General features: G+C 54.6%; 1 protein-coding gene across 1 annotated transcript in view; it reads right to left on the bottom strand.

The window, feature by feature from the left end:
- Positions 1-11,018, bottom strand: part of DKK2 (dickkopf WNT signaling pathway inhibitor 2) — a 118,324-nt gene extending 107,306 nt beyond the window's left edge. Inside the window, exons 1-2 of the mRNA XM_029076534.2 lie at positions 10,899-11,018; positions 10,758-10,805 (exon numbers count right to left, since the gene is read on the bottom strand). Of these exons, the coding sequence (XP_028932367.1) occupies positions 10,758-10,805; positions 10,899-11,018 (168 nt within the window). The remainder of the gene's footprint in view (positions 1-10,757; positions 10,806-10,898) is intronic.
- Between the last annotated feature and the right edge of the window lie 2,407 nt (positions 11,019-13,425).

The raw sequence follows: 13,425 nt of genomic DNA, 5'->3' as shown, positions 1-13,425 counted from the left end.
GGTCTCTCAGTGAGCAACCTTCACTGTTGAAGGCAGAGCTCCAGCTGGAGAACCGTACCACGACTACAGCCCTGGTCTTCTGATTCCCAGAAAGCCGCTCTTCCCCCGGCCCGAAAGCAGGGCGTCACTACGGTACGGAGATGGCTCAAAACGGACTCACAAATACTGCACAGACACGTGTTAAAACGGTTTGAGACTCAAAATCTGATGCAAATTCATTTTAGGAGTGCGGCTTCGAGGTGGGAGTGGGTGACTGCTGATTTGGTTTTCTCTGGTGTCTTTATTGCTTAAGCAGCATGTTCGGTTATTTTATACGCATAAAAGTAACATTTATGAAGGCCTGGCGGAACCATGTGTTACATAGCCCGTGTGGTCTTGGAAAAAGATTTATAAGCAGTTTCGGAAAATTGGTGCTATATAAATTAATTGCTTGTGAAAAATGACTGATTCAAATAGGGTATTGGCTTCTTTATGTCAGTGTTCAAAATGGTTCTGGTTCAAATTACCATGGCGAAGAAAATGAATTATGGAACGAGTTAGCTCAGAAGACATTCGCCTAGTCATTGGTGTGTAATCAGGACTTCTGGGTCACTGGTTTACATCCAACACAAGTGGGTAGTCACCAAGAGTTGATCCCATTGGAGAGCTCTGGCCACTAAATGTGTTGGTGATTAGAGACTATTTCCTTAGGAGTATTCCTATCATAGGATCACAGCCCCATTTTATATTAATCGATCCATTCGTTACGCTAAGGTCCAGTGCCCGGCTCAGCAAAACAATAACAAAAGCCTAAAATTAGTGCCCCATCCCAGCCAGACTATCCACCGGGAAAGGAAAACTTAAAACTTCCTCGTAGCCACACCATGGCAAGTAGGATCACCATCCTGCAATATCCCTCGCTGACGTCTGATACTAACTCCTCACAGCCTACCCCTCCTTTCACTAACATCGTATGTGCAATTCTTTGTTATATTACTACTACTAAGAATAATAACTGCGGTATTCGTTAAGCATTTACTCCGTGCCAGGCACCGTACTACGCTCTGGCAAGAAAACCAGGTAGGACACAGTCCCTGTCCCGCATGAGGCTCACGGTCTTAATCCTCATTTTTCAGATGAGGGAACTGAAGCCCCGAGAAGTGAAATGACCGGGCCGAGGCCACACGGCAGAAGCCGGGTACTTCTGACACCCAGGTCCGTGTTCTACCCACTAGGCCAAGCTGCTTCTCTGTTGCTCTCAAGCTGAATCGAAATGAAAGCAAGGTTTGGGAAGAGAAGGCTGGAAGATATCAGGACCACCGCCAATGGCCTGCCATCCTTGTCCCACCCTGGCTAATTCTAGACCGTAAGCTCGTTGTGGGCAGGGAACGTATCTGTCTATTGTTATACTGCACTCTCCTAAGCGCTTAGTACAGCGCTTGGCGCACGGTAAGTGCTCAACCAATACGATTGAATGAACGAATGAATAATTCCTGGCCACCGAGGAAATGACGCACATCAATTGGGATTTTTTTTAATAGCGAACCAAAGTCTTCCGGATCCTAAAGGCTGAGGTAAATCTCCCTTAGGCGTCTCGGGGAGGGGCGGGAAAGAAAACTCTCTCGACTTCTTCCTGTACTCGGACACCGGAAGCCGGCTGGCCCGTAGAAAGATCCGGACTCTACGGTCCTTGCGGGCAGGGATCATGTCTACCAACTCTATGGTATTGTACTTTCCCACGTGCTTATTCCAGTGCTCTGCACACAGTAAGCCCTCAGTGAATTCTATTCATTGACTGACTCCATCAAGTGGAGGTTTGCTTGCATTTGACCTGTCCCTTGCTCCTATTCCGTTTCCTTCAGTTCCAGTGCAGCAGCTTGAGACGGTGCTGAAAGAGGGGAGGAGAGCCGAGTCCGCTGACCTCGCAGCGCGTGCCACTCTTTGGAGCCTGTCAGCTCCTAAATGGTGCTGTGGCATCTCAGGGAGGGACCTGGCCCCCAGACCCTGAAAAGCACCAGGTTGAAAAAGGAAAACCCCCCCTCTCCCTCTCAAAACTCCACAGAGGCCTCACCCAAAGGACCTAACTAACGCCAGCTCTCCTCTTATGCAGCAGGAAGAAGGCTTTGATACAAGTTTCCTGCCCCGTGAATCCACTTTGGCAGATGAAGTTCACGCTAAACCTTCCAAACAGAGCTGAAAAGTAAACTGGTGAGATATTATTCTCCCCCTTTAACGTAGTGGATAAATGGACTCTTTGGGGGGGGGGGGGGGGGGGCGAAGGGACTTTTCGTTCGGCACATTCGGCGGTATAAAGTAGGTTTCGAACTGAGGTACTCCCAGACTCTCGTCCCGAAACTATAATCTCTCTCCATCAAGATTATAAATCCCAGCCAAGTTTAGAGACCAGAATGTTACATCAAGTAGGGTAGCTAAAACGGTTTCCAAAATTCAATCGATTGTCCTCCGGATTTTTTTGGCTTTGAAAATGGTTCTTGTGAGAGAAAAGATGAGGTGCTCCGAGATCCTCCTAGAACGGTCCTGTGCAGCCTCCAGATGATTTGCTTTTGCAGGTTTGAAAAATGTAAGCACTGACTCACTTTATGAAAGGGGGAAAGGGGTAAAAGATTACATCCAAAGGGAATGCTGAAAGGGAGTGTGGTAGGGTTAGAACAACAGCTGGAGTACGTTTTAGTAACTCTGCCCCCTCCCCTTTGTTCTGTGTTCTTGCAAAACAGCAACATGATGAATGCTTATAGCTAGAAGACTATTAAAATACTTTTCCTGTTAGACGTAAAGCAACTTTCCACTGGCTTGTATCGAGTAGCAGCGTTTTCACTTGTTGAATAGCTCCGCGTATGCCACTTCGGAGTACGCGCGTGCCCAAATATACTTGCGTATTTTATGGATGTGAATTTACTTGTCCTCTCACCACACCGATTTCTATCTAAATACATTTTAGGGCAGTGATCTCTTGCCAAGCAACTTCATCCAAACCATTCGAGTGTTCGTGTTCCATTTTTTAAAAAACAGGACAAAATTACAGCTTTGAACCGATCGTGTCTTCAGAGACAAATTCAAGACAATCAACGTTTCACTTCCAATTCTTTGCTATTCATCGCCTCATCCGATTTTTCAAAACGTTATCAACTGCAATGAATGAAGCCCGGCTGCCAGGCCCCGGAGAGATCTCAAAAGATGCCAGGTGAACAGGAAAGAATAGTAGTAATCTTCTCAACAGCTCGTTTTACAGATTTTTAATATATATTTAAAATAGCCAAGTTAGAGAGATAGAGTAAAAAAAAAAGTGACGTTAATGGCAGGACCCCCAGAGCAAGGAGAACAATGTTCGCTTGTGCTGCTCCTAAGCAAATTTTTGTCAACAAATCCATAAAATTTATTGAGTGGCTAGTGCTCTGGACAGAATAAGAGCTCAATAACTACCCCGACTGCCAGATTACTGTGTGCGGAAAGACTGTACTAAGTGGATGGAGAGTACAAGAGAGTAGGCGGAGAGGCATTTAGTCAAACTTGGCTTTAGAAATTCAAATCCAAGCTACTTTGATTTGTGGCGAATAATTGAGGTTTAATTGCCCCAATATATGTACAACAAAGATGTCTTTAAACCCATACTAGACTTTTTATGACTTTCTATACCCGCTTTGTGAAGGACTCTGTGCCCGAAAATGCTGAAGAATGCAATGCTTTCTATAAAGGCACTGAACATTACTCGGAAAGAGAAAAGAACGAGGCTATAGTCTTCAGATTTTTGCAATTCTAGAATGTCCTTTCTCTATCTTTCCCGTGGGCTCTTCCACTAGATCAGGAAGGCAAATTCCTAAAACAATTTTTACTATCTTTTTCTCTTTCCTGGATTAGTGAATCAACAATTTCTCCCTTCTGGGGACAGATTCAGTTCGCGCAGCCATAAACAATAGCTAAAGAAATACGGGAAAATAAATGAACAATCTAATGTGACTTCATTAAAAGCCCCCGAAAGGGCTTAGAACAGTCCTCTGCACACAGTAAGCGCGCCGTAAAAATAATATTGATCGGATATTAGCGACCGCTCAACAATGCAGGTTTTTTGCCTCTGAGATTACGCACATCAAGAACAATAAACTCCCCGCTGAATCACTCTTCTAAAACATCACCGGAGGGTATCAAAAGCAGGACAACGAATTTCAGGGAATAATTTCAACTGAAATTTAGCGCAGACAGATTTCCCACTCAGTCCTCAAACGAGGGCATTTTCTGACTTCTAAATCATCCAGTCGGCTCCTCCAAAGCGGGTTTCGGTTGCTTTATTTTGGTTTGTTTTGGGGGTGGGTTTTTTTGTTTTTTGCAATACATTTTAGTATCAGCTTTTATTGGTCAGTTTGGAAGTGACAGAAAGCAGTTGGGTGAACTTAAACGTAGGTCACGTTTTTCGGACCTCTATCGTTTCTCTATCAGTTTATGGATGTGGATTATTGACACCAGAAATCCGCATCTTACATTACCTATCTTTACCGGCCCTCAGTGATTTTTACGGATACTAAACTTTCAGAAATTCTCACCACAACCACGGGCCTAGAGAAGGCGGGAAGCCGGTAAAGACATGATAGAGTGTAGGAAGATTCTGTGGTTTGCACATATGGGATACACATTCTCACACCCGGCATTCTCCCCCTACTGAAAGAAACACTAGACGTGTTTTAAAACTAAATCTAGTTTGGAGGGGGGGAAAAAAAAAAAAAATCAGTTTAGTGAAATGGAAAAGCAAAAACAAAGCGCGTATATCATCGCAGAGTGGAATGTGCTATGCCAAATCTTTCCGGGTGATGACCGAAGGGAGTGAGCGGGGAGAGACAGAGGGGGGGAGAGAGACAGAGACAAAGAGAGATTGCTGGGCGGGGCGGGGGGGGGGGTTCATCGCCTCTCGGACCTGGAAAGGAAGCCCGTGAGATCATCTAGGTCACTCCAATACTTCCCGGAGGGAACACACCTCGACCTTCATTCAGAACATCTACAAATGACCCCATTCATTCATTCAATCGTATTTATTGAGCGCTTACTCTATGCAGAGCACCGTACTAAGCGCCTGGAAAGTACAATCCAGCAACGAACAGAGACAATCCCTGCCCCAGACGGGCTCACACTGCAGACTGGTTTAGCGGAAAGAGGCCGGGCTTGGGTATCGGGGGTCGTGAGCTCTAATCCTGACTCCGCCACTTGTCACCCGTGTGACTTCGGACAAGCGACTTAACCTCTCTGGGCCTCGGTTATCTCATCTGTACTATGGGGATTTATAATACTACTAATAATAGTATCTGTCAAGGCTTACCAAGCACTGGGATTTGTTAAGCTCGTACTACGTGGCCAGCACTGTCCTAAGCGCTGGGAGTAGATTCAAGGTAAGCAGGTTGTCCCACGTGGGGCTCCCGGTCTTAATCCCCATTTGACAGATGAGGTCACTGAGGCACAGAGGAAGTGAAACGACTTGCCCAAGGTCACAGGGCAGGCAAGCGGCGGAGCAGGGATTAGAATCCACGACCTCCGACTCCCAAGCCCGGGCTCTTTCCGTTAAGCCGCCCCGCTTGTTGAGCACCACAGGGGACAACCTGATGACCTTGTATCTACTCCAGCGCTTAGAACAGCGCTTGGCACATAGGAAGCGCGCAGCAAATGCCATCGTAATTATCATTTGTTACCACTCCGCCAACGGGATGCCGACGGTCCCCGGTGACAAGTGTCGCGTGAGAGGGGGTTCCTGGGCCGAAAGGGATGGTTTGGATCCTCTCTCTCCTCTCCCGCTTTCTCCGGTCAGGAGTATGGGATCAAATTGCATTTCCTAGAGTACCAGCTCGGGGCTACGGAGAGAGGGGGCGAGTACAGTACGCGTGCCCGGGTGTTCGGGTCCCGGAGGGAGACGGCTGAACAATGTGTATACGCTGTAGGCGTGCAGGTGTGCGTCTGTGTGGATGAGTGTATATGAGAAGGCGTTTCTGCGTCCGTGGATGGGTGCCTGTGTATACCGACCCTCGGCAGGTGTACCCGTATGCACGGCACGTGGCAGCTGATGCACGAAGGCACGTACGCCTAGGCCTGGATGCATGTAGGGTGGCTCAGTGGAAAGAGCCCCGGCTTGGGAGTCAGAGGTCCTGGGTTCGGATCCCGGCTCTGCCCCTTGGCAGCTCTGTGACTTTGGGCAAGTCACAACTTCCCTGGGACTCAGTTACCTCATCTGTAAAATGGGGATTCAAACCGCGAGCCCCACGTGGGACAACCTGATCACCTTGAATCCCCCAGCGCTTAGAACAGTGCTTTGCACACAGTAAGCGCTTAACAAATACCGGTTCGGATCCCAGCTCTGCCACTCGTCAGCTGTGTGACTTTGGGCAAGTCACTTGGCTTCCCTGTGCGTCAGTTACCTCATCTCTAAAATGGGGATTAACTGTGAGCCTCACGTGGGACAACCCTGTATCTCCCCCAGCGCTTAGAACGGTGCTCTGCACATAGTAAGCGCTTAACAGATACCAACATTATCATTATTATGATGTACATTCATTCATTCAGTTGTATTTATTGAGTGCTTATTGGGTGCAGAGCACTGTACTGAGCGCTTGGGAAAGTACGATACGGCAACAGAGACACTCCCCGCAGTCCCAGAGTGACTCAAGCGCTCGTACGGCGCTCTGCACACAGCGAGCGCTCAGTAATTACGACTGAACGAATGGTGACGGAAAAGAACCCACCTGGACCAAAAAAGGCTAACAGGAACTCCTCGCCATCTTATTCTGGGAATACACGGACATTTGCTCGGCACGAGGACAGAGACCCAAAACCCGAGGATCGTTTGGATTGAAGCTCTTAGTACAGCGCTCTGCAAACAGGAAATGCTCGGTAAATAGCACTGGATGAATGGAGGAGTTGGGAAAAAAAAATCCGGGGGTGCGGGGGGTGGAATTTCTGGATTCCTAGAGTTTTGCTAGTTTTCAAGGCGAGAAGCGGGGGCGAGGAGGAGCAGACTCTGGGGGGTGGGGGGGGGGAGGGTCTTCATCCCTTCCCAAGCAGGAACCCCAGCTCTGGAAAGTGCAGGGCCCCCAGCCCAGCCTCCATACCCTCCCCCCCAAAACACACGCACACACGGGATGGCAGAGACGAATAGCCTGGACCCTAGGAGGAGGCCTCCTAGGGGCAATTGCTCCAGGGGGCACAATAATAATAATAATAATAATAATAGTATTTGTTAAACGTTGACTATGTGCCAAGCAGTCTTCTAAACACAGGAGTAAGTAGAAGGTAATCCAGATGTGCCACCTGAGGCTCACAGGCCTAATCCCCATTTGCCAGATGAGGTCACTGAGGCCCAGAGAAGTGAAGGGACTGGCCCACAGTCACCCAGCTGCCAAGTGGCAGAGCCGGGATTCGAACCCATGACCTCTGACTCCCCAGCCCGGGCTCTTTCCGCTGTCTCCCCGATTCCCAAGCACCACCGCCTGATCGGTTGGTTTCTCTTGCCTGGGCCGGGCCGGCAAGAGAATGGCTGGGAGAGGGCGCGTGTACACACACCCACACGTGCACACAGGGAGGCGCACACAGAAAACACACACACAGCTGCGCACCCACCACCTTCAAAGCGAAGGGGGAAGCAGAGAAGCAGCGTGGCTCAGTGGAAAGAGCACGGGCTGGGGAGTCAGAGGTCACGGGTTCGAATCCCAACTCTGCCACTCGTCAGCTGCGTGACTGTGGGCGAGTCACTTCTCTGTGCCTCAGTTCCCTCATCTGTCAAATGGGGATTAAGACTGTGAGCCTCACGTGGGACAACCTGATGACCCTGGATCTCCCCCAGCGCTCAGAACAGTGCTCTGCACCTAGTAAGCGCTTAACAAATACCAACATGATTATTATTATTATTAAGGGGAGACACACCCTTGTCTCTGTCCAAATTCTGCAACTGACATCGTGCAGCCCCACCATGCTCAGACCCATCGGAGAAACCCTTATTAACAATAACAACGATGGCATGTGTGGAGCGCTGTTCCGGGCACTGTGCTGAGCGCTGGGGGGATACAAGCGGGGTTGGACGCAGTCCCTGTCCCACCTGGGGCTCAATCCCCCTTTTACAGATGAGGAAACTGAGGCCCACAGAAGTGGGAGTCATCCGCTCATGCATTCGGGGGTACTTACTGCGCGCTCGCCGGGTGCAGAGCACCGGACTAAGCGCTCGGAAAGTATAATTCGGCATCGGATAGAGGCGATCCCTGCCCGCGACGGGCTCCGAGTCTAGAGGACGTGGGTTCTAATCCAGCCCCCGCCACTTGGCTGCTGCGTGACAGGCCACTTCACCTTCCCGCGCCTCGGTTCCCCCATCTTTAAAACGAGGATCGGGACCGCGAGCCCCACGGGGGACCGGCTGATCGCCTTTGCATCCTGCCCAGCGCTTAGCACAGTGCTTGGCGCGTAGGAAGCGTCTGCCAAATGCCAGCCTTATTATTAAGCGAAGTGACGCGCCCGGGGTCTCCCCCCTCCCTTCTTTCTCCGGGGAGGGAAACGGAAGGGGGGGGGGGTGAGCGCTTAGCACAGGGTTTGGCGCATAGGAAGCCCCTAACGAATACCATCGTCGTTACTATCGTTGCGACGCGCCCAGCGTCTTTCTCCGCATCGGCGGCTCCCCCCGTTCCTCCCCGCGATCTTTCCCCGGGTGGGAAACGGAAGAGGGGACGGTCAGCGCTCAGTACAGCGCTTGGCGCTTAGCACGCCCTTAGCAAATGCCATCCCCATCATCACCGCGTGGCTCAGTGGAAAGAGCCCGGGCTTTGGAGGCTGGGGTCATGAGTTCGAATCCCGGCTCTGCCACCTGTCAGCTGCGGGACCGTGGGCGAGTCACTTGGCTTCTCTGGGCCTCAGTGACCTCACCTGTCAAATGGGGATGAGGACCGGGAGCCCCACGTGGGACGACCTGATTCCCCTGTGTCTACCCCCGCGCTTAGAACGGGGCGCTCTGCACCCAGTAAGCGCTTAACAAATACCAACATCATCATTATTATTATCATCACTCGATGAAGTGACGTGCCCGGGGTCTTCCTCCGCCTCCTCCCCGCAATCTTTCCCCAGCATTTGGTCAGCGCTTAGAAGAGTGCTTGGCTCCTACCAAATGCCATCATCCTCATCACCAAGTTATTATCCTTATCATCAAGTGAAGTGACGTGCCCAGGGTCCTTTCACGCATCCCCGCCTGCCCCTTCTCCTCCCCTCAATCTTCCCCCAGGTGGGAGAGGGAAGAGGGCATAGGGTGAGTGCCCGGCGCTTAGTAAGCCCTTACCAGATACCATCGTCATCACCATCCTCATCACGATTATTCTTATCATTATGAAGCGAAGCGATGTGCCCGGAGTCTTTTCACGCGTCTCCCCCCCCCCGCCCCCCAATCTCTCCCCCGGTGGGAAATGCAAGACGGCACAGAGTGAGCGCTTAGAAGAGTGCTTGGCGCACAGTGAGCACTGACCAAAAGCCATCGTCATCATCATCAAGTGGAGCGACGAGCCCAGAGTCCTTTGACGCATCTCCGCCTCCCCCCCTCTCCTCCCCTCAGTCTTCCCCCAGGTGGGAGAGGGAAGAGGGCCCAGGGTCAGCGCTTAGAAGAGGGTTTCTGTGCGCCGAGCACTCTTCTAAGCGCTGACCAAATGCTGCTATCATCATCGTCATTATCATCATCATTTAGCAGCAAGTGCAGTGAATCGCCCAGGGTCCTTTTCCGCATCTCCGCCTCCCTCCCCCCCGCTCCTCCCCTCAATCTTCCCCCAGGTGGGAAATGCAAGACAGCACAGGATCAGCGCTTCGAAGAGTGCTTCGCGCACAGTGAGCCCCGACCAAATGCTATCATCATCATCATCAACGTGATCATCATCATTACTATCAAGTGCAGCGAGTCGCCCAGGGTCCTTTTACGCATCTCCGCCTCCCCGTCCCCGCTTCCCCTCAATCTTTCCTCAGGTGGGAAATGCAAGACAGCAGAAGGTCGGCGCTTGGAAGGGTGCTTGGCGCACAGTGAGCCCTGACTAAATGCCATCATCATCATCATCTTCAAGTGCAGTGAGTCGCCCGGGGTCCTTTCCCGCACCTCCGCCTCCCCCCGATCTTCCCCCAGGTGGGAGAGGGAAGCGGGCTCAGGGACGGCGCTTCTTAGACCGCTTAGCGCGCACCGAGCCCTGACCAGATGCCATCATCACCATCGTTATTATCATTATTAAGTGCAGCGACATGCCCAGAGCCCTTTTACGCATCTCCGCCTCCCCCGCCCCTCCTCCCCTCAATCTTTCCTCAGGTGGGAAATGCAAGACAGCAGAAGGTCGGCGCTTGGAAGGGTGCTTGGCGCACAGTGAGCCCTCCCCAAACGCCATCATCATCATCATCATCATCATCATCATCAAGTGCAGTGAGTCGCCCGGGGTCCTTTTCCGCATCTCCGCCTCCCCCCGATGTGCCCCCAGGTGGGAGAGGGAAGAGGGCTCAGGGTCGTTGCTTGGAAGAGCGCTTAGCGCGCAGTGAGCCCTGACCAGATGCCATCCTCATCATTATCCCTATCATTATCATCGAGTGCAGTGAGTCGCCCGGGGTCCTGTTGGGCATCTCCGCCTGCCCCCGATCTGCCTCCAGGTGGGAGAGGGAAGCGGGCACGGGGTGGGCGGTTGGAAGGGCGCTTGGCGCGCAGGGCGCCCCGACCGATGCCACCGTCGCCATGGGCATCGCGCTCGTCCTTCCCCACGTTCCTCGTCCTGGCGAGGCGCGGTCCTTACCTGGCCGCGGCGTTGTTGGCGCTTGTCCGTCTTGGGCGGGGCGGGGGCCTTGGCGGGGGCGGCGGGGCGGAGGGCCGGGGGGCCCGGGGGGGCCGGGGGGCGCTCGGGGGTGCGGGTCGGGGGCTCGCCGGGCCCGGAGGCCTTGATGGAGTTGGGCTTGGGGCGGCCCCCGCCGCCCAGCTGGGAGCCCTCCGCCACCAGGAAGGCGGCCAGGAGGAGGAGGCAGCGGGCCGGGGCCGGGCCGGGCCTCGGCGCCCTCATGGCGCTGTCCCCGCCGGCGGCCCCAGGGGCTCGCCCACCGCCCCCTCCACGCCCGGGACCCCACGCCCGGGCCTCCCACCCGCCCACGGACGCCTCCCTGGCGGAGCGAGGGCCGGCGGGGCAGCCCGTCCGGGAGCGGCTCGGACGCCTGGGGCCGCGGGGCTCCTCGCCGCCCTCCCCCGGGGCTGGGAGGGCTCGGCCTCGCCCTGTCGTCTCTCTGCCTCGCCCGGTCTCTCTGCCTCGCCCGGTCTCTCTGGGTCTCTGCCCGTCTGTGCGCGCCCCCCACCCCCCTCCGGGGAGCGACCTTTCCGCGCTCGCCTCTCTCTCGCCCGCCCACCCGCCCCGACCCGCTCGGCGCTCTGCGCCCGCCCCGCCGCCCCGCCGCTTTTTATAGCTTCCCACCGAGGATCGCGCTTTTCCTCCGCCCCCAAGTCAGAGTGACAAAGAGTGAAACTGATTCTCTCACCCCTTCCCACACACCCACACACCTCCTCCTCCTCCTCCTCCTCCCCTGCTTGCTTCCCTGCTCCTCCACCTACAACCCCTCCTCCTCCTCTACCTACTCCCCTCGTCCTCCTTCTCCTCCCCTGCTTGCTTCCCTCCTCCTCTACCTACTCCCCTCCTCCTCCTCTACCTTCTCCCCTCCTCCTTGTCCTCCTCCTCCTCCTCTACCTACTGCCCTCCTCCTCCTCCTCCTCCTTGTCCTCCTTCTCTTCCCCTGCTTGCTTCCCTCCTCCTCTACCTACTCCCCTCCTCTAGCTTCTCCCCTCCTCCTCCTCTGCTTGCTTCCCTCCTCCTCTACCTTCTCCCCTCCTCCTCCCTGTCCTCCTCCTCCTCCCCTGCTTGCTTCCCTCCTCCTCTACCTACTCCCCTCCTCCTCCTCTACCTACTCCCCTCCTCCTCCTTGTCCTCCTCCTTCTCCCCTCCTCCTCCTTGTTCTCCTCCTCCTCCCCTGCTTGCTTCCCTCCTCCACCTACTCCCTTCCTCTTCCTCCTTGTCCTCCTCCCCTGCTTGCTTCCCTCCTCCTCTACCTACAACCCCTCCTCCTCCTCTACCTACTCCCCTCGTCCTCCTTCTCCTCCCCTGCTTGCTTCCCTCCTCCTCTACCTACTTCCCTCCTCCTCTACCTTCTCCCCTCCTCCTTGTCCTCCTCCTCCTCCTTGTCCTCCTTCTCCTCCCCTGCTTGCTTCCCTCCTCCTCTGCTTGCTTCCCTCCTCCTCTACCTTCTCCCCTCCTCCTCCCTGTCCTCCTCCTCCTCCCCTGCTTGCTTCCCTCCTCCTCTACCTACTCCCCTCCTCCTCCTTGTCCTCCTCCTCCTCCCCTGCTTGCTTCCTCCTCCACCTACTCCTTCCTCCTCCTCCTCGTCGTCGTCCTCCTCCCCTGCTTGCTTCCCTCCTCCTCTTCCTCTACCTACAACCCCTCCTCCCCTTCCTCCGCATATACCTACACCCTGCACCACCTCCTCGTCCTCCTTCACCACTTCCCTCCCGCCTCCTCTCCCTTCTCCCTTCTCCCCACTGATCTCCTCCTCCCCGCGTCCTTCTCACCTCTCTCCTTCATCTTCTCCTCCTCTGCTTTCTCCCCTCCTCCCCCCCCCCCCCACGACCCGTCCCCTTCCTACCCCACCTCCTCTTTCTCCTTCCCCACTTTTCTTCTCCTCCTTCTCTTGCCTCCCCTCCTTCCCCGCCACTCTCCTCCTCCTCTCCATTTCTTCCTGCTCACCTCTCTCCATCTTCTCCTCTTCCTCCATCCCCTCCTCCTCCTCCTCTTCTCGTGTCTCCCCCTCCTCCATCCCACCTCTCCTTCATCTCTTCCTGTCCCTCCTCCTCCTCCTCCATCTCTGCCCTCTCCATAGCCCCCTCCATCTCCTCCCGTCTCTCCCCTTCTCCTCCTCTCCCCCCCCCCCCCGCCACCTTCTCGGCTTGCCCCGTTCTCGGTCAGCCCCCCCGGATGGCGGGTGGCTTTTGCGGAGTGGTCTCCCGGGAGGGAGCCGGGCCGCAGCGCTTAGCGGAGGAGCGCGGGGCCAAGGGCCCGGCCGGTGGCCCGTTAGGCCCGGGGAAGGGCCCACCGCCCCCCAGTGGCCGAGGCCGGGCCCGGACTGGCTCGGCCCCGTCTCTTCTTCTCCATCCTCTCGCCGCCCGGTTCAAGATGGAAGAGGAGGAGGCCGCACAGACGTTCAGACCGAAACACACCCCCACCCACCCACCCACAAGGAGCCCGTTCCCTTCTTTCGCTGTCCCTTCATTCCTTCGTGCGACCGGATTTACTCAACCGTAAGCCCGTCCGAGGGCAGCGTCCGTCTCTATCTGTTACCGAAGGAACGATGTCGGTGTCGGTTAAGCGCTCACCAGGTGCGGAGGGCCTTTCTCAGCTCTGGGGGAGACCCCCCCCGTCGATCCCCGTTGGA

This window comes from Ornithorhynchus anatinus, chromosome 12 (genome assembly GCF_004115215.2).
Source record: "Ornithorhynchus anatinus isolate Pmale09 chromosome 12, mOrnAna1.pri.v4, whole genome shotgun sequence".
Taxonomy (NCBI): Eukaryota; Metazoa; Chordata; class Mammalia; order Monotremata; family Ornithorhynchidae; genus Ornithorhynchus; species Ornithorhynchus anatinus.
This window is presented reverse-complemented; position numbering and strand designations above follow the sequence as displayed.